Source organism: Podarcis raffonei, chromosome 9 (genome assembly GCF_027172205.1).
Source record: "Podarcis raffonei isolate rPodRaf1 chromosome 9, rPodRaf1.pri, whole genome shotgun sequence".
NCBI lineage: Eukaryota > Metazoa > Chordata > Lepidosauria > Squamata > Lacertidae > Podarcis > Podarcis raffonei.
This window is the reverse complement of record NC_070610.1, coordinates 14,438,030-14,458,785: the sequence shown is the minus strand read 5'-3', so window position 1 is coordinate 14,458,785 and position 20,756 is coordinate 14,438,030. Positions and strand designations below refer to the sequence as shown.

The following is a 20,756-nucleotide window of genomic DNA, read 5'->3' as shown; positions in this document are numbered from 1 at the left end:
GTGTCATGGGCTTTGAAGACGCTCGAACTCAGGACGAAAGAGAGAAACGTGCTAAGAGGAAGGCACGTTTGACAAACCCTCACCGTGATCAACTCCTGCCCAGAAACCTATGTCCCCACTGTGGAAGGACGTGTGGATCCAGAATTGCCCTTCACAGTCACTTACAGACTCACTGCTAAGCTTGTGTTCATGGAAGACAATCTTACTCAGCTACAAGTGAGCGCCAAAGAAGATTTCTGATGTTGCCAATTTTCAAGTGCAGCTATTATCAGAACAGCTAAGAGTGGGAAAACGCACACACAGGATATTATGTGTTCCTAACACATTGAGAATATATGGGTCAGTTTGTTCTGCCTGAAATAATTGGTCAAAGTGACTTCCCAGGGGAGGTAAGTGTCCTCTTGCAAAGTAAGCAACACCCTCGCCTAAGCAGTGACAAGCACTCCAGGACTTGTGGGGCTTCCTTGCTGTGGGAATTAATGGCTATATATATCCAGGCCATGCTTTTGAAGAGACTTGGAAGGGACCTTAAAGCTAGGACAGTGCCCTCTGCAAACTGCCTCCACTCAGAGGAAAGTGAGTTAGGCCATGCTGGCAGTGAAAATTTGGTCTAAGGGGACTCCAAGTTATCTTGTCATTTTAGCCTACGTGCTTCCACTTGGCATTTTCTTCTTCTTTTAAAGAGGAATTCATCTCGGTTTGATGGAAAATTTTCATTTAGGGCAGTGCTACCAGAATAGGATGTGCACCCAAATTTCCCCACTGTTGTCGTGTTTACTACTGAAGAAAAAGACTAGTCCCCATCCACAAAGCTAAATATTGGTTTGTCATGAACGTTATATACGGCTTAACTCCAGAGAAGTGTACTCACATCTGAATCCCAAAATCATGTTAGGCAACACCTTCATTAGGACCAACTAAAAGGGCACAATATTTTGAGAAAAACTGAGTTCTCCAAAAAATTCTGTCAGGCTTGATGTTTTCCAAAGCAGTGAGCAAAGGGGAGGCACCAAAAGAAGAATAAATCGGTCTGATTGATGGCCATAAGGTTACAAATCTAGATTCAGTCACAAGATAGAGATTGCATAAATTCCTATGGGTGTTGCAGTTTTGTTATACATAGGATTCAGAGAAAAAGAGTGATGGGTGATCCCCGTTTTTGGAAGCAAATCTCAGAGGTTCATAATAATAATAATAATAATAATAATAATAATAATAATAATATTTATTTAAAAATTAGTTTACAAAAGTACATGCACTGTCTCTTTTTCAGGTTGTATTTTCTACAGATCTATTACATTTGTTGTGAGACATTAGTGTTATATGCAGTATAAGATTCAGAAGAAAAAAAGTTGGGGGAGGTTCTTTGCTAGGCAGAAAGCAAGCATGATGCTCCCTTCTTTATTTCTTACCTTCCCATGCCAGGAATAGAAACTTTTGATCTCAGTATGTAGCAAGCTATAGCTGTTCGCTTTGTCCAAACTCAACAAAGGATGATTCCCACAAACCCACTGTATGCTCACAAACCAGAAGGGCAAATCATAAACCATGGATTGCATTACTGCTGCTATAAAGTTACACAAACCATAGACTGCCTGTTTTGGACAAAACAATTAGGTTTGGCTGCAAATGAAGATTAGAAGTTTCTGAACTTAGCTTACGAGGAGAGGAAAAAGGCAAGGGGAAAGCTTGAGAGTTCAGTGTTTTGTAGTACATGTGAATAGCCTTAAACACAGATTGTATACAGTGGTACCTCGCAAGACGAATGCCTCGCAAGACGAAAAACTCGCAAGACGAAACAGTTTTCCGTTTTTTGAGTCGTTCCGCAAGACGAATTTCCCTATGCGCTTGCATCGCAAGACGAAACGTCTTGCGAGTTCTTGCGAGTTTGTTTCCTTTTTCTTAAAGCCGCTAAGCCGTTAATAGCCGCTAAGCCGCTAAGCCGCTAATAGCTGCTAAGCCGCTAATAGCCGTGCTTCGCAAGATGAAAAAACCGCAAGACGAAGAGACTCGCGGAACGGATTAATTTCGTCTTGCGAGGCACCACTGTACCTTTGTTCACGTAACATAGCATGAGAAGGTAAAAGTGGCTTTTATTTGCCCCTGATTGGGAAGAGGATCCAAAATAATGGTGCTTCCTCTGGACAACACAGAATAAAGGGTAAATTGCTCTGTGATTTTTAGATTCTCTTTCCTTGCTATGGCATCAGTGAGATAATTTTCATTTATCTCTTATAGATTGAATGTGGCTAAAATCAAAACCTCTTTAACGCTGTTTGATATCTATTTAAGTTACATAAGCATTTTTGATATATTCATGTGATTTTACTTGCCTCAACTCATCTACTTTCAGAGCTTGATATGAAATAACCTTGCTTCCTTCTATGCTAAGCATGGAGGGGTTACAGTCATGTGATCCATTTGCTTTATCATTTATGTTTATGAAAACCTATGTTTCAAATCCTATATCTGGCCTGCTCACAGAGATAAGAACTTCACTAAGCATGCTGGTTTAGCTACATCGCAATATACAAATTATTTTAATGTACATATATCATTTTAATAGAGCATTTTGCTTTCTTTTCTTATTTAATGTGGCCAGTAGTTTTTGTGTCAGTTCCATTTTTAGCTCTGAAAAGCGACTAATAAATTCATACGGTACTTAACAGACTGTGTTCAGATTAGAAATCTCTCTGTGTCAGAAGATTTTACCCTATCAAAAACTTTGAAGTTTGAAATTAACCTCAGACATGAAGTTGCACTATCAATAAACTTCGGAATGGACATGGGACTATGTTTAGCTTCATACTTTTTTTTTGAAAAATGCTGCAATATACTTTTGGACTTTTACCTATCAAATTTAAAAGCCATCAGTATATCAACTTGACCTCTTCTGCTTTCAAACACTGTTATTAGTCTAGACAGATGTCTTAACGCTACCATTAAAATAAACCTATGGGAGACACCATGGGAATAGTTCCCGGATAGATGAGGATTTCAGCACTCTCACAACACTCCGTGTACTTGCCCAAGTATCAATCAACAGAATATACTACCTCTTTCTAGGAGAAAAACTAAATAAAAATGCTAGATACCTCTAATGGCATCTAAGATATATTCCAGGGATGGGAGTCTTTGGTTCTATGTTGTATGGATACAACTCCAATCAGCCCTGGCTATGGGCCATGCTAGCTGGGGCTGATGGGAGTTTAGAGACGAAGAAGAAGAAGAAGAAGAAGGAGGAGGAGGAGGAGGAGGAGGAGGAGGAGGAGGAGGAGGAGGAGAAATGTTTCTATTTCCAAACTGATGAGATGGTGATGAACTCCATTCTCCTCTCATGGTCAGGGATAATGGAAGTTGCAGCCCAGCATCAAAGAGAGGCTACAGGTTCCCCAGAACCTGTAACCTGTAGCCTCAGAATTTGGCCAAGGAAGCATTTGGCCAATATTTAGTGATGTATGGAAAGCAAAAAATCAGAGAACAGGCTAGGATGAAGCTTACCTTACTAAGTTACCAACTCCTCTTATGTGAATCTGCTCTTTTGTGGGTGACTGCGTTCTGAGGCAAGGTTGACAGCAGCGCATGAGAGGGTTTTCTCTGTTGCGATGCCCCTTAATGAGGAACTCCTTCTCACAAGAGGTTAAATTCCTCTTTACATGTGTTACAGCAGAAAATATTGAACATTTTCCTTCTTAAATCAAGCTTTGGATTCAGTTGCTGCTTAGCATAGTAACTGAGAGCACTCAGAGTGTTGCTCTTTTTGGCCTTGTTTCTATGCCGCTGTTTTTAGTCTGATAATCTGTCTTTTAATGCCTGCTTTAAAAATAAGCCATTTCAAGGTACACCTTTGTGGAGGGGGGCAGCGGGACATTGATTTAAGTACAGTGGTACCTCTGGTTATGAACTTAATTTGTTCCGGAGGTCCGTTCTTAACCTGAAACGGTTCTTAACCTGAGGTACTACTTTAGCTAATGGGGCCTCCCACTGCCGCCGCGCGATTTCTGTTCTCATCCTGAGGTAAATTCTTAACCCAAGGTACTACTTCCGAGTCTGTAACCCGAAGTGTTTGTAACCCAAGGTGTTTGTAACCTGAGGTACTACTGTAATTAATAAATAAATAAATAAATAAATAAATAAATAAATAAAGGCCTCACTCATAATGCTATCAGTGGGAAGAAAGCAGTGTTAAAAAGGCCCTTACTGAATGTAACCCACCTAGCAGCTGTATGCCATTATTTTAGGACTGCAAAGGCTACATTATACCAAGTCAGACCAATAGTGTCTATGATGACTGGGAGGGACTCTCCAGGGTCTTGGGCTGTGATCTTCCCCAACCTCTCTGTATGGGGTTTTTCCCCTGGGCATGCTGGAGATTGAATCTACGACCTTCTGTGTTCAAAGCATATGCTCCACCACAAAGGTGAGTGCCTTCCTCCAGATATATATAATGGGTGCTGCTGTGGTCTAAACCACTGAGCCTCTTGGGCTTGCCGATCAGAAGGTCGGTGGTTTGAATCTCCATGACAGGGTGAGCTCCCATTGCTCCGTCCCAGCTCATGCCAACCTAGCAGTTCGAAAGCACACCAGTGCAAGTAGATAAGTAGGTACCGCTGCGGCGAGAAGGTAAATGGCATTTCCATGCGCCCTGGTTTCCGTCTCAGTGTTCTGTCGTGCCAGAAGCAGTTTAGTCCTGCTGGCCACATGAAAGTTGTCTGTGAATCAACGCCAGTTCCCTTGGCCTGAAAGCCAGATGAGTGCCACAACCCCATAGTCACCTTTGACTGGACTTAACCGTCCAGGGGTCCTTTACCTTTTTACATCAAGATTTATATATACACACACAGCACTTCTAATATTTCAGTTGCATTTGAATTCTTATCTCCTTCATCCATCAAAAATACATCGCTCCAAACCTTTCCTGGCCTTATCAGAATTATCCTCATTCTAAGGTGTGGTGGTGTTGCAGGCTGGCGGCACCTCGCCCTGGTCCTCCCCAGCAGGAACTGTCTAGCTGGTGGAATTCCTGGCTGGAAGGCCACACAGCCCTCCCAATGGCCGGGGAAGTTTGAATTCTGCCCAATTGCTGAATTGGCCAATGGCAGGCAGGCATAGGGGCGGGAACCTGGGAGAGGGATGGACCTGAATGGGCTTGAGGGCTTCACTCAGGGCCACTCATCCTGTATTTAAACAGGCCGCCTCTTCTGCTGGCATGCAGTTCTTTGGAGTAGTGGAAAACTACTCCAAAACTACATATGGAGTAGTGGAAAACAGGTTTATCTAAGACATCACCTTGCCAACAAAGGTCCGTATAGTTAAAGCCATGGTTTTCCCAGTAGTGATGTATGGAAGTGAGAACTGGACCATAAAGAAGGCTAATCGCAGAAGAATTGATGCTTTTCTTGAGAGTCCCATGGACTGCAAGAAGATCAAACCTATCCATTCTTAAGGAAATCAGCCCTGAGTGCTCACTGGAAGGACAGATCCTGAAGCTGAGGCTCCAATACTTTGGCCACCTCATGAAAAGAGAAGACTCCCTGGAAAAGACCCTGATGTTGGGAAAGATGGAGGGCACAAGGAGAAGGGGATGACAGAGGACGAGATGGTTGGACAGTGTTCTCGAAGCTACAAACATGAGTCTGACCAAACTGCGGGAGGCAGTGGAAGACAGGAGTGTCTGGCGTGCTCTGGTCCATGGGGTCACAAAGAGTTGGACATGACTAAACAACTGAACAACAACAACAAGACTATCAGATGAAAATCCATGGCTGCAAGTGAGATTTAATGCAGGGCCTTTCACCCACAAACCATGTTTTCTCATAAGAAGCACAATGCCACTGTCATTCTGCATGTAAAGTTTGAGAAATACTATACATAATTTTCATCTGAAGCACTAATACGATTACTGATTACAATTCAGGTTGGGGGGGGGGAGAGAAAAGCCAGACATTTTACCTGATCATTTTTGCAGATCCACACATTGTTTCCTTGCAGCAAGGTGAAGATTTTGGCTTTGTATCCTTTCAGTTCCAGATACCCGCTTTTCTCAGGAGGAACAGCGGTTCTCACTCGAGAGATTTCAGGTTGTGACTGCATAGCTCTGAGTATTGTAGCAATCCAGTCATTTCTTTCATCTAAAAAAATAAAAGGGAAGAAAATGGCTCAAAAACTACTCATTGCAAGCAACTATTCAACACGATTTTAATGCTGAATTTTAAAAATGTTTTGCTTATGACTTTGTTTCACAACACTGACATAAGCTTTGGGGACAAAATGTTGAAAGGCAGGACATTAATCTGGAAATAAGGTGGAAAAATGAACTTGAAACATAAGTAATCCTGCAGATGTATTGTGTCCCCAACTAGGCGTGTGAGACACAATTCATTCCATAATATACTGGTATGTCGCAATAAATGCCACTTAGATTAGTAAGTATCTCCTCTCCTGAAATATCTTTTCATAGTAGTGGTCTACTTGTGTGACCAACACAATGTCAGAGGGGAAGATTTATGAATAAGGACTTTGTCTTCCATGAATAGAGCCATATTGTGTGTGTGTTTTTCTCCTAATCACAGGAGATATGCGCTTCTGAGTCCCCTTTCTCCATGTTTCTATTGTCCATATCAATAGAGCACTTTCACAGTTGCAATTTTCATAGACCATCTGGTTGTAGCAAAGAAGGATAGGGCAATAAGGTCTGCATTGACTCCAGCTACAAAAGCTGAGGCTGCTGAAGAGGCCAGAGATCCGTCTTGGCTGTCTCTTAGTGCAGACTCAGGTCATCAGTCCTGAGCTTCCACAGCCACCACTGGCAGGATCGACAGCAACAGCAGCCTATGATAATATTTTAATATCTTGCTAATGATGCTGTTTTAAATGTACACTCTTTATTAGACTTCACTTAGTAATGTTTTCTTCTGAAATGTTTAAGAGAAAAAATTAACTTTGCTGAGTTAAATGTGCATTCTGTGGCCGACTGCCCTCTTTTTAATGTTTTACGTTGAAATCTTTAGCATAATACTTTACTTTCCCATTAATTATGCTGCTTTGAATGTATACTTTATATTTGACTTTCTCAACTGATGTTTTATTCTAGATAGCTTAGTTTGATGTTTTCATGTAGGTTGTAAACCACTTTGATATCTTTTCTTAAGTATAAAGCAGTGTAGAAATTAAATGAAGAAGGAGAAGGAGAGGAAGAAGAAGAAGAAGAAGAAGAAGAAGAAGAAGAAGAAGAAGAAGAAGAAGCAGCAGCAGCAGCAGCAGCAGCAGCTTTAACAGATTTGTGGGTACTATAATAAACATTAGCCAATTGTGATTCTTTGGTTTTAATGGCATATTTAACTATAAATCTTTTGGCTTAAATGGCTATAAACACTAATGAAATTATGTCCACCTTTAACAAACAAACAAGTGCCAGCACATATTAGCTACTTTGGGCAGCAAAAAAACAACAACAAAGAGTAACTGCAACTATCATTGCAAAAAGGCCATAGCACACAACACATCTTAATGAGGAAGGCAGACAACACTCCAATGCTATAGCTAACTTAATGGACAAAGGAAAAATTCTGCATGCATCCAATCTAGCCTTCTAGAAAAGCTAGGTTTATACTTGACAATGGAAGTCCTCAGCCAGGCAAACTCAACAGGGAGGCATTCAGTAATGTTGGGTTGTAAGATTGCCTTCTCCCCCAGTGGCACTGCCAGGTATCAGTAGACTGGAAACCTCTATGAGAAGACTTCTTCAAAGAAAAGGTTGGAAAGAAAATAGTCCCTTCCTCTTTGCCTGCCTAGTCAGCCATCCAGTTTCCTTTCTCCAACTCACCAGGCAAACCACTACAGCAGCAATTCTCATCAAGGAGGGAGCATGCTTGTTTTCTCCTCCTGGAGGGTAGGACTCAAACCAATGGCTTCAAGTTGCAAGAAAGGGGATTCCAACTAAACATTCAGAAAAACTTTCTGACTGTAAGAGCTGTCCAGCAGCGGAACAGACTCCCACAAGAGATGGTGGACTCTCCTTCCTTGGAGGTTTTTAAGAAGAGGTTGGATGGTCATCTGTCATGAATGCTTTAGCTGAGATTCCTGCGTTGCAGGGACTTGGACTATATGACCCCTGGGGTTCCCTTCCAACTCTAAGATTCTATGATTCTATGATTCATAGGGCCTTTGTGCATTGCTATAAACATAAAGGTAAAGGTAAAGGAACCCCTGACCGTTAGGTCCAGTCATGACCGACTCTGGGGTTGCGTACTCATCTCGCTCTATAGGCCGAGGGAGCCAGCTTTTGTCCACAGACAGCTTCCAGGTCATGTGGCCAGCATGACTAAGCCGCTTCTGGCGAACCAGAGCAGCGCACGGAAACGCTGTTTACCTTCCCGCCGGAGTGATACCTATTTATCTACTTGCACTTTGATATGCTTTCGAACTGCTAGGTTGGCAGGAGCTGGGACCGAGCAATGGGAGCTCACCCTGTTGCGGGGATTCGAACCGCTGACCTTCTGATCAGCAAGTCCTAGGCTCTGTGGTTTAACCCACAGCGCCACCCACGTCCCTGAGTCCTATAAACATAGCAAAGCCCCAATCAGTCACACCCAGCCTCCTCAGTTCTCTGGACCCAAGTGGTACTCCAGTACGCTGACCTTACATGTGATTTCCATGAATGAATTCACATCCAAGTAGTGCTTAGGTTAACGGCTCCTCCATCTTCCTGTGTGATTCACCTTTTGCCAGTAGAATGTTCAAGAGGTAACTAGCTGAAATGTTTCAACTCTTGTTCCCCTCTTAATACTCTATGGCTATCAGATTTCGCACACACACACACTCCATAAATAATTCAACCTGTACAATCATCTTCCATATTGATTCTGCGTCACACACGCGAAAGGTTAATAAATGAACAGAGAAGAAATTGGTCGGCGCTCCTTTGCTGAGCTTAAGCCCTGCTTTCGGTATCTTAAAAAAAAGTGGCTGGAAACACTGCCAAAAAATGACAGCGTATTATCTGTATTTATCTATCTATATGTGTGTAAGTCACAAGAAAACCTAAACCAGATTTTCTTCAATCTTCACACCCGAGCCATCAACTTCATATTGCTCTTTGTCAGTTCTGTACTGAATGGTGACTCACACCAGATGGCAGAAAGCACAGCTTTTAAGGGGTGTTAATACGTGCTAAAAAAGGTCCCAAGAAACTAAAACCATTTCATAAAAAGTCTTGAAAGTGCTACTTTACTTTTCTATCGTGACTATACACTAGAGTTTTGCACATTGTTAGTCCTCTCATGTATATTTTTCCTTGTTCCTCGTTCTTATATTGTAGTCAAAAATTATTATTCAGACTTTACATGACCAGAGATGATTATTTGCACTATCCAGACTCTCCTCTTCCCAGCCCTGGAGGAGCCAATGACTATAAAATAAGGCAAGGACCCTTTACCAGGCAACCAGCTCCTATGGAGAGACAAGGCTTGTTTCTCTATTGATCCAGTGAACATATACAGTGGTACCTTGGTTCTCAAATGCCTTGGTTCCCAAACACACAAAACCCAGAAGTAAATGTTCCGGTTTTCGAATGTTTTTCAGAAGCTGGACGTCCGATGCGGCTGTTGGCTATTGTTTCCGGGGCGCCTGCATCAATCAGAAGCCGCCCCTTGGTTTTCAAACATTTCAGAAGTCAAACGGATTTCTGGAACAGATTAAGTTTGAGAACCAAGGTACCACTTTATTTGGTGCTTTTGGTTTTGTTATTTATTTCTCGTTTTGTTTGTGTGTTTTTGAGGCTATTTCAGTTAATTTGTTTTTGTGACTGTGTGGGACCCAGTTCAGCTACTGATTGATTGATTGATTGGTTGTATAACTGTGGAAATGGATAAAAGCCCCCCATTCAAACAATGACTGTCATCAGTGCAGGTAAGAATTATTATTATTTTCATTTACAATACTGTCTTATTTATTTTATAGTACAGTACGTTGATTATTGCTTTCATTTTATGGATCAATGCTCTTGTTAGATAGTAAAATCCATGTTAAATTGCTGTTTTAGGGGTTGTTTTTAGGAGTCTGGAACGGGTTAATCCGTTTTGCATTACTTTCTATGGGAAAGCAGGCCTTGGTTTTGGAATGGACTTCCGGTATGGATTAAGTCTGAGAACCAAGGTACCACTGATCTAAGCTCTTGCAGAGACAACAGCTTGGATAGCTGCTTCAGCAGAACCCTGTGAACTGTCCAAGGTCCTGAAAGTGCTCCTGACTCAGAGGACCCATTTGACCTCTTGGATACTGCCAACTTTGACCTCTCACAGAAAAGGACAGTGAACAGACAGGAAGGTGTACTACCAAAAGAGTTTGGGGGCTCTGGGACTTGGCAATGGGCCTCATGCTGAGGCCTGGACCTTAGCAGATGTCCAACGACAAGCCCTAACACTATTTTTACCATCTTCATTTCCCTTGCTTTGGAACATGTTATCAAGAGAGATGAGGAGGAGATGTAAAGTTGCTGTTTTCAGTTACAGCCATATGTTTCAGGTAGCGCCTAGTTATTGCAATATTATGCGAACCATTGCAGTACAGCACTTACTAAAGGACCATCTGAGTTCACCAATGTTCCTTTGATCTTTATCCAACCCAAGTTAGAATGCTGACGACTGCCAAATTTATAAAGTTGTCTTAAAATAACTGTTGGGCTATGGAAAAATCCCTCAAAGACAGAGGTCAACTGTACAGTAGCTGTACAGTAGATCCAGACATTATCTGTTGGTCTCATAAGACCATAATGACTCATAAGACAAGCTACTCAAGGGCTTGGTGACAAATTGCATGTGTCTTTTCCTGAAAGATACAAAACTCAATATGACCAGAACCTCTTGAGTTCATTACAGGAATAAATGTTAGACTTATACCGAGCAAGCATCTCAAAGGAAATCACCAATCGACTGCTCCCATTTTGTTCTGCACTTCGGATAAAGTTGTAATCCTTGAATTGGAATAAAAGCCTCCTTAGCTTCTTAAGAAATATCATCCACAAAATATGCAACCCGGCACATGGAACACTTGGAACCGAACAGAAAAACAGAATGAACCAGCTATGGCCCTTAAATACATCCATCTTACCTTCCTTTTCAGCCCTGAAGACAAATACCCTGTGCGCTGTAACAACTTCAAGTTTGTTGTCCCCATGGGCTCTGACTGTAGACATAGCAGAGAGGAGGATTATTCCCTTAGAGTACACTTCCTGTATCAAATGCAACAAAAAGAGTCTATGAAGGTACAAGTTAGTCTCACTTGAAAAGCTCTATTTGAACTAATGGCACCAATGGCAAAGCGTAATTTTTGATACGGCCTGCAAAAAGGAGAGTCTCCAATCACAATCAGCCTAGCCCCTTTCAGGGTGTTGCTCATGTGCCGTACCTACACATGAGTAGGCCACACCAACAGGTTCTACCAGCTGATGTTGTCACATACAGCGTAAATGTCTGCAGAGAGGGAATCTTTGTGTACAGAAGGACACACACTAAGTCTCCCTCCTTGGAGATGTTCACACTGTATGTGTGGGTGCCAGGGGCTTGGACTAATTGACCTTACCCTACTCATTCATGCTACAATGTGCATGGAAAACTTCTGAAGGGCCTTTTCAACACTGGCCCCGGCCTGGTGGAACGCTCTGCCTCATGAGACCAGGGCCCTGCAGGATCTGATTTCTTTCTGCAGGGCCTATAAGGCAGAGTTGTTCCGCCTGGCCTTTGGCTTGGAGCCAATTTGATTACCTCCCCCTCTTTCTTTTTCCTTTCTCCTCCTGTGAAGAGGCTGCATTTTAATATTTTAATGTTTCAATATTTTAATGTTGTATTTTAATCTTGTTTTTAAGTTGTATTCATTCAACTTGTTTTTATTATTGCTTGTTAGCCACCCTGAGCCCGGCCTTGGCTGGGGAGGGTGGGGTATAAATAAAAATTATTATTATTATGTGCTTTAAAGGTCCAAAAAATGTTGCACGGCAGAAGAGATGAGCTCAAAGAGCAGTAGAAAAATTGTAGCGGAATGGCTGTTTTGTCTTACAGTGAAAGTAGTTGCATGAGCAGAACTACCAGCCTGAACTCAGCATTTCCTACCAGCAATCACAACAACCGCTATGTATGTGGGGGTTATTGTACACTACATGTACTTTGTTATTTTTCTCAGGGTAAAACTGGTTGCCATACACGAAGCATCATTGCTGTGTATTTCACCATAGTGGACTAGCTTGATTATAAAATTTCTGGCAGCTCTCCTTCCAGAAATTATGTACTGGTGTCTGCAGGCATCTACTGTCTGAATTTGGTACTGCTGCTGCATTACAGTCACAGTGAAAATATCCAGCACAGCTAAGTGTAAGCTACTGAGGATTCCACAATCTCTCCCCTTCCCAGTTTTGAAATGCATCCTTTAATCAAAATTTTAAACAATTGCCACACACACACACACACACACTTAAAATCACATCAGTGTCTCAACTGCTACAGAACAATGCTTTCAACTAGTCCTTAAAATGAAACCATAAGAGAGGTTCCTTTTCCAACATGTGAACAAAGAATGAAACTGTTACAATTATTAGTAGGGCATAAAATCCTACAGCCCGGGATTGTATTTTAGTGCTGTTTTTACAGTATTTTTCTTAATAACCATGTGTGTGATTTTGCAATTGTAAGCTAGTATCTGGAGTCTCCTCAAGTGGATGGGTATAAATGTTATAAACGAACAAAAAACGTAGGTTTATGGGGCTGCCACCCACTATGGCAGAGGTGGGGAACCTCAAGCCCAAGAGCAAAGTCCCTCAAGTCCAGACCTCTCTAGTCAGTCCTCTAAACTTTCCCCAGCCCTGATCCTTGACTTGCTTGAGTGCTTTGGCTGAAAAATGCCCTTGAACTCTGATAGTGCTTCTTGCTTGCACAGGCAAAGGCAGGTGTGTGTAGAAGCCTCTGTCCTTTGCATGGCTGGAGTATGGCCTAGTCTACTGAAGTTGAAAGTCATCTCTTTGGCTGCATCCACTTTGGCCAGTCCTCACACACCACTGGAATACAGCTGCCGCAAAGTTGCCCATTATGAAGTGCATCCCTTGGGCTGAAAAAGGTCTCTCAACACTGTGTTATGGCAACTGCTTCTTTCGTCCTTCAATGCACATTTAGCAGAATTGGAAGGTGTGCAACATTCCCCTAAGTTTGTACAACCAGTAAGCTGCGACTAAATACAGTTGTACCTTGGATCTCAAACACCACTTGGCTCCTGAACAAATCGGCTCCCGAACAATCAAAACCCGGAAGTGAGTGTTCTAGTTTTTGAACACTCTTTCGGAAGCCGAATGTCCGAAGGGGCTTCCGCAGCTTCCGATTGGCTGCAGGAGCTTTGGTTTCCAACTGTTTTGGAAGTCGAACGGACTTCCAGAATGGATTCTGTTTGATTTCCAAGGTACGACTGTACACACTAACAGATCTAACCAAGTACATATTATCTGACCAGTGCAAACTTACCTTGTCATTATTGTAATAAGAAATGCTTTCACCGTCAAATTTTACCCAGCGCTTCTGAAACACATGTTTTCTGTGTGAAAATCAAGAAAAAGAAGAAAAAAGTTATTTGGAGAGGTGGAACACCAATGGTGCAGATGAATCATCATCATCATATTTGTATGCTGCCTTCCCATCGTTAAAACTATGTTCAAGGAGGCTTACAACATTAAAAGATTTACATAATTACAAACATAAAAAGGCAAAAAAATAAAACACATCAGAAAGTACACAACCAAATCGAAACAATTTCCATGTAAATAATAAGAAGATCTAAAAATAAAGATACAAGAATTGTTTTTAAAAGGGCTATCTAAGGTATCTAACTGCTGGAGATGCAATAGGGATAATGCTTCTCTAAAACATATGTTTTTTCATTGTCCTATACTGAAAGTGTTTTTTGCAGAAGGTACCTGAAACCATCAACAGAACTGTACGGAACAACCTTACCTTTGCAGAGCAAAATATCCTCTTGAATTATATACCCAGCACATGGAACCTTACAAAAGGACAATACAAGTGGACTCTCCATGCCCTTACCACAGCAAAAAGACTGATACTGATGAATTGGAAAAATTAAAATGCATCTCCCTTCTACGATTGGGTTGAAGACTTATACAAACTCACAACATACAGACAACTTACATATAAATGGAGACTTGCCATGGGCAAATTCAATGATATTTGGAATCCATTCTTACAAATACTGTAATAGGTTAAGATCTGGTGAAGTACAATAACAATCTTGTAAAATATACAGTTTGGGGTTTTTCCCCTTCCCCCTTTGTTTTTCCTTCTGCACGGGTTCTGTTTCTTTTTTGCCTTTTCTCTTTTTTGTTTGCACAAAGTGGAGTCTGCTGATAGGCTGCAATCCCAGCCCCAGTTACTTGGGATCATACCCCACTGAATTCAATTGGATTTATTTCTGAGGAGACATAGTTAGGATTGTGCTGTTTGTCTACCATTTCTTACAAAGCTATTGGTGCCCATTAACCTCTCAGGCTTCTCAGAAGACAAAAAGGAGAGCAAGCAGAATCAGTCACCTACTGGTTACATGTTACAAAGTCCCATTAAGAAAGAAACATTCTCAGAGTTAAAGATGACATACCCCTGAGGAGACAACTTATCCAGCCATCCTTCTTTAGCCTTCTTTCCTGAAGGACCATAAAAGCAAGCGTAGGGTGATATTGAGTCTCTGGGGCTACTGGCCAATTCATCATGGTGGGAAGAATATGTCTGCTCCTTAGCAGTGAGGTCAAGCTTCCCACGTCTGAACCTTTTTGATGTTTTATATTTTCCTTTCCGTGTATATTGAGCATATTCTTTCACTGAAGAGTATTCTGATTCCCCAGCAAATCTGTTTGGCGGTACAAACGTATCCTCCTGGGGTACTAATTCATTGTTCGCCACATCTTCAGCGGTTTTCTGTTTCTGATTATTAAGAGTACTGAAAGCAAACACACAAAGTAACGCTACTTCAGACAATCAATCTTCCTCTTTTGCCACAGGGCGTTGCAATTTAATTCGGAACAACAAGCATATGAAAACAACAAAACATCCCACATAAATGTCGTAAAGAGACCTGCTGAAGTCCGCCGTGCTTTTGAAAGATAAGAGAACCCTTTTTTCAGGCTGAGGGCTAAACGTCAGAGCCAGAGGCACAAGTGACCACAGCAAAAAATGTAAATTATACTTTTTCTCAGTGGGCTGGTTTCTACACATGCAAACACACACACACACATGCCTCTATCCAGGCAAACAATATCACATTTCCAAGAAACATTCTAGCTAGGGAAAAACACTCAAGGGGGGTGCAAAGCAGAACTGGCAAGGGGTGTCAATTGGGGAGTTGTGGTTCGAAAAGTAGGTTATCCTGGGAAGACTCCACATCACAACTGTAATGGATGGTGCCTCCAGCTGAAAGATATAGGCAGTGCCATGCAAATATTTTTCCTCCTGTAGGTAAAAAGGTAAAAGTAAAGGACCTCTGGATGGTTAAGTCCAGTCAAAGGCGACTATGGGGTTGTGGCGCTCATCTAGCTTTCAGGCCAAGGGAGCCGGCATTTGTCCAGAGACAGCTTTCCAGGTCATGTGGCCAGCATGACTAAACCACTTCTGGTGCAACAGAACACCGTAATGGAAACCAGAGCGCATGGAAATGCCGTTTACCTTCCTGCCACAGCAGTACCTATTTATCTACTTTCACTGGCATGCTTTTGAACTGCTAGGTTGGCAGGAGCTGGGACCGAGCAACAGGATCTCACCCCATTGCAAGGATTTGAACAGCCGACCTTCCGATTGGCAAGCCCAAGAGGCTCAGTGGTTTAGACCACAGCGCCACTCATGTCCTGTAGGAGGAGCCACCCACCACCACCCAGACCAAACTGGAAGTAGTAGACAAGCCTTGAAGCCCAACTGGACCTATAAAACAAACCCCAGGCTACTCTTAGATACCTACAGGGTTTTACAATCAATTTCTGGCAAAAATAAGAACTGGGATGACAGTAAAAAAAGGGGGGGAGACAGGGTGGGCAGGGCCATATTTTTGCTCATGTCTATGATTCTACATCTCTGCTATGTCTTGTATTTAGAACTTTGTCAACCAATTGTTGGTCTCTGCTGTCTAATATAATGTCCAATGTTTTAAGATTACGCAAGGTTTTTATTTTTATATCGTTTTATATATTGTTGCTTTTCAAATGAAGATCAGTCTAGAAAGAAACCACTACGAATACAGTGGTACCGCGGGTTACATACGCTTCAGGTTACAGACTCCGCTAACCCAGAAATAGTACCTTGGGTTAAGAACTTTGCTTCAGGAGGAGAATAGAAATCATGCAGCAGCTCCGGCAGCGTAGTGACAGCATGAGGCCCCATTAGCTAAAGTGGTGCTTCAGGTTAAGAACAGACCTCTGGAACGAATTAAGTACTTAACCAGAGGTACCACTGCTACTAAACAGTTCCACTAGCACACGGTGGGGAAGTCCAAGTTGGGATTTTTGTTAAAAAAAAAAAAAATGGTTTCTTGTAAACTCCTTATTTGTTTGTAATGTTTAAAATTTGGAAAGAAACGTAATAAAAAATATTATAAAAAAAAAAAAACAGTTCCACTAGCACAAGTACTTTTGGCTGCGCAGTGGAACTTCTTCTCCCTCTTCCCTTTCTGTGAACCCCCTAACTATGTTCTGGGGGGTTCTCCCAACCCTCTGGAGCAGATTTAGGGGGCACATAAGGAGAAGATAAGTTCCTTTGCAGAGTGAAAAGTGCTTGAGCTAGCAGAATTGTTTAGTTGGATATCACCCAATGATAATAAATACAGGGCCTATTTTATGGGTGGTCGTACCAGTGACTGCGATCATGGATTATCAGCATGCATTTTCCCTATTTACTACTATTTTGAAACAAAAAAAATGATGACAGCAATAACGCCAAGTGAATGTTACTTCTCTCCAGTTTTCATCTTGTAAACACTTAGATCTGCTCCTAAGCATATTTACTGTAACGTAAGCCCCACAGAAGTGGGTGGAAATTACATCCTAGTAAGTGTGCTCGGGAGGACAGGCACTTTGTACAGGGAAGTGGGGAAAAGACACTCCAAGATATTAGTATTTGCAATGGGAGGATAATAATCTGAAATATACAACTAGCAGAGTTCTGGAGAGCCAGTCTTTCTCGCGGCACAATTTTCCTCTGACCATTCCATTATTAAAGATGTGTGCCTTGGGCCATTTTATCCCTGCTTCGCTAGGCACATCTTAAAGAGGCAAACAGAAAAAAATAAAAATATTTGAAATAGCCCTAATCCTCACTTCCACACCAGGTTTACCAGCTCAGAGGTGCCTCCCTTGGTTGGCAGTGATTCCCTAGAGCAGTGTTTCCCAAAGTGGGTGATACTGCCCTCGGGGGGCACTGCAATGATCGGGGGGGGGGAGCGGTAGTATCCTCAGGAGCAATTGGGAGGCATTGAATAAAAATAAGGGGCTGGTGGAAGCAAAAAGAAAGTAAGAAAATGGGCTTCACTCAGGCCCAGGAAGTGGATCGCAGCTTGCCTGTGCAGCAGGCTCAGCCTTCTCATTGGGATTATTTTTAATGTTATCCTTCGTTATCTTAATTTTCTGTATGTAATGCAAATGTTGCTACAGTTGAGCTTAATAAATAATTTTATGACTTCAAGCTTCAAGGTGTCTTATTTACAACATCTTTCTTTACTATGGAAATATAGCTACATAAAATGACATAAAATTTGTCACTGCAACTTTCTGTTTCCAGGGGGCGCTGAGTAATTATTATTATTTTTCTGAAAAGGGGGCAGTAGGCCAAATCAAGTTGGAGCACCTATGCAGCTGAACACTTTTGATCATTGTCAGCTTCTTATGTAACATCAGGCCTCCACTTTAGCACAAAGAATGGAAAAAAACTGAGATTTCTGAAAGAATTCTAGAAGAAGAGAGCAGCAGCAGCACATGGGTGTGCGAGAACCAGACCACGCTGGCTATTCCCATACTAGGCAAAAATAAATTCATTGAAATAGTGGTGATGATAATAATAATGTATATAGTTTGCAAATATAATGCAATTTGTCGATATTAAAAAAAACCCAGCCCACGAAATCTTGATTCTGATACACATGTTCTAATTCCAAGCATTTAAATCAAGAGAGGGATGTGTGATGTTTAACCAAAAGTTACAATCCAATACCGTGTTTTGTTCAGAAGGCTCTCCCCATGAGTGTTTTCATCGTCTCTGTTCTCTTCCAGTGTGCCTGAAAGTTCTTTGACGTAGTTTTCCTGCAAATAGAGATTCCAAAGCTGAATAGTTAAATGGGTAATTTTTGGAGAGCTAAAAGGCTTTCGGTTGCACCCAGAGATATCCATGCACAAGCAGAAGAGACTTCCAGTAATGCAACAGGATTTCTATCCCTCAAATTTCTATCCCATGAAACACAAACAGGGGGTGGGCAGATGTGAGGGATGTGAGTGGTCTTGAATGGGGTAACTGTGCCCCTGAAGGACCAGGTGCACAGCCTAGGAGTCATTTTGGATTTACAGCTGTCCATGGAGGCGCAGGCCAATTCTGTGTCCAGGGCAGCTGTCTACCAGCTCCATTTGGTATGCAGGCTGAGACCCTATCTGCTGGCAGACTGTCTTGCCAGAGTGGTGCATGCTCTAGTTGTCTTCCACTTGGACAACTGCAATGCGCTCTATGTGGGGCTACCTTTGAAGGTGACCCAGATACTACAACTAATCCAGAATGCGGCAGCTACACTGGTGACTGGGAGTGGCCACCGAGACAATTTAACACTGGTCCTGAAAGACCTACATTGATTCCCAGTACAATTCCGAGCACAATTAAAAGTGTTGGTGCTGACCTCTAAAGCTCTAAACAGCCTCAGCCCAGTATACCTGAAGGAGCTTCTCCACCCCCATCGTTCAGCCTGGACACTGAGGTCCAGCTCCGAGGGCCTTCTCAGTAGTGGCGCCTGCCTTGTGGAACGCTCTCCCATCACATGTCAAGGAAATAATCAACTACCTGATCAACTCTCCAATGGTTTGACTTTACCCCCAAGGCACACTCTTCCATTGTCTCCTGGGACAGACGGATGCCAACAACAACAATATATATAACTGCTAAACTAGTTCTACACATCCAAGTGCAGGGATTTTGAGATTGCGTCAGACGAGGCAGCAAACCTTTCCAAAACCAGTCTGTAATAAAGCTAACATGATGCCCTCCAGATGTTGATGAACTATAAGTCCCATCATCTCTGACCACTGGCAACGCCAGTTAATGGGAACTGTAGTCCAACAAGATCTGGAAGGAACCACATTGGCTAACCCTATAATAAAAGGGTGAGAGCGTTTGAACTTTGAATAGAGAGTGGGAGAATTAAAAAAACCCAAACTGGGCAAATCCTATCTCAAGTAATACTTCAGAACACGTAAATTGACCACTTTAAAGGGCAGCATGTTAAACAAGAGACTTTTTGTGACTGTCAACCTTGAGGTGGGGAGAATCATTGCTCACTGATGACTTCTTTCTTGGTTGAAATCACAGCCCAGTATCGCTAACATCGAAGCTCATTTTTCAGCACAGACAAACGCCTTAAGTTCCAACTGATGCACCTTCCTCCTCAAATTCCCCAGTGTCTCATTAATATGTTTCTCCAGGCATCCCTCCGATAAACTAAAACCTTCTGTTCTCCATGTCTGGCCCAATATCCTTCTTCAGTCTTACATCTAACCACACGGAAAACCTGTCTGTGAATAGCGCTGCCTCTTGTCTGCAACTCCATCTTAGTTTCATATCATTTTCCCTGTCATTAATCCTGCAAATGAAACTTGCATAAAGCGATGACTACATGGGATCTGGGTTTTACGCAAACTCAACAAGGCATCTATTTATTCGGAATATATGTTTAGGAATACAGTAGAAAACATCAGCCTTCAGTGGATATCTTTATCCTTGCTGGGCTGAAACAAGAAGTGAAAGCTAGCCCCAAGAGCAACATGGACCCAGACTGACAAGACAGTAGCTCTTCAGAAGCAAATGAAACCCTATGTCACCTGATCCCTACTGAAGTAGTAGCTGCCATGCCACCCTCTGACCACCCACAATGCTGGCATCACAGCACAGCAAAGAGCAGCTTCCTTCCCCAGTTCAAAAACCCTGGCATCCTAAACGCATGCATCATTTCTTAGCTGAATTAAACAGAGTACAAATCACCCATTTCGACCATAGCTAATTTTCTGTTATCTTCTTCTTCCCCTGTCTTAATGAGTCCAGTCTTCTAGATTGTTCCATATAAATAAAGTCAGTCTCTTTTAACTTTGTGGGCTTCCTAATAAGTAACGCAATTTATATGTCAACTCCTAGCATTCCACTCCTTTCTCCCAATGTTTTGTCACACTCTTATGTGACCAAGAAAAAGAACACAGGCCAAGACTAGATGGATGTTTGGTAAACACACTCAGCCCAGTATACCTGAAGGAGTGTCTCCAACCCCATCATTCAGCCAGGACACTGAGGTCCAGAGCCAAGGGCCTTCTGGTGGTTCCCTCCCTGTGAGAAGTGAGGTTACAGGGAACCAGGCAGAGGGCCTTCTTGGTAGTGGCGCCTGCCCTGTGGAACACCCTCCTATCAGATGTGAAGGACATAAACAACTATCTGACTTTTAGAAGATGTCTGAAAGCAGTCCTGTTTAGGGAAGTTTTTATTGTT

General features: G+C 42.2%; 1 protein-coding gene across 3 annotated transcripts in view; it reads right to left on the bottom strand.

Moving 5' to 3' along the window:
- The window catches only part of ARAP2 (ArfGAP with RhoGAP domain, ankyrin repeat and PH domain 2), a 125,553-nt gene that overhangs the window by 78,126 nt on the left and 26,671 nt on the right, over positions 1–20,756 (bottom strand). For all 3 annotated transcript variants that reach the window (XM_053402549.1, XM_053402548.1, XM_053402547.1), the window contains 5 exons: positions 18,237–18,325; positions 14,647–14,985; positions 13,503–13,572; positions 11,110–11,230; positions 5,953–6,131 (listed from right to left, as the gene is read on the bottom strand). In XM_053402549.1, the coding sequence (XP_053258524.1) occupies positions 5,953–6,131; positions 11,110–11,230; positions 13,503–13,572; positions 14,647–14,985; positions 18,237–18,325 (798 nt within the window). The remainder of the gene's footprint in view (positions 1–5,952; positions 6,132–11,109; positions 11,231–13,502; positions 13,573–14,646; positions 14,986–18,236; positions 18,326–20,756) is intronic.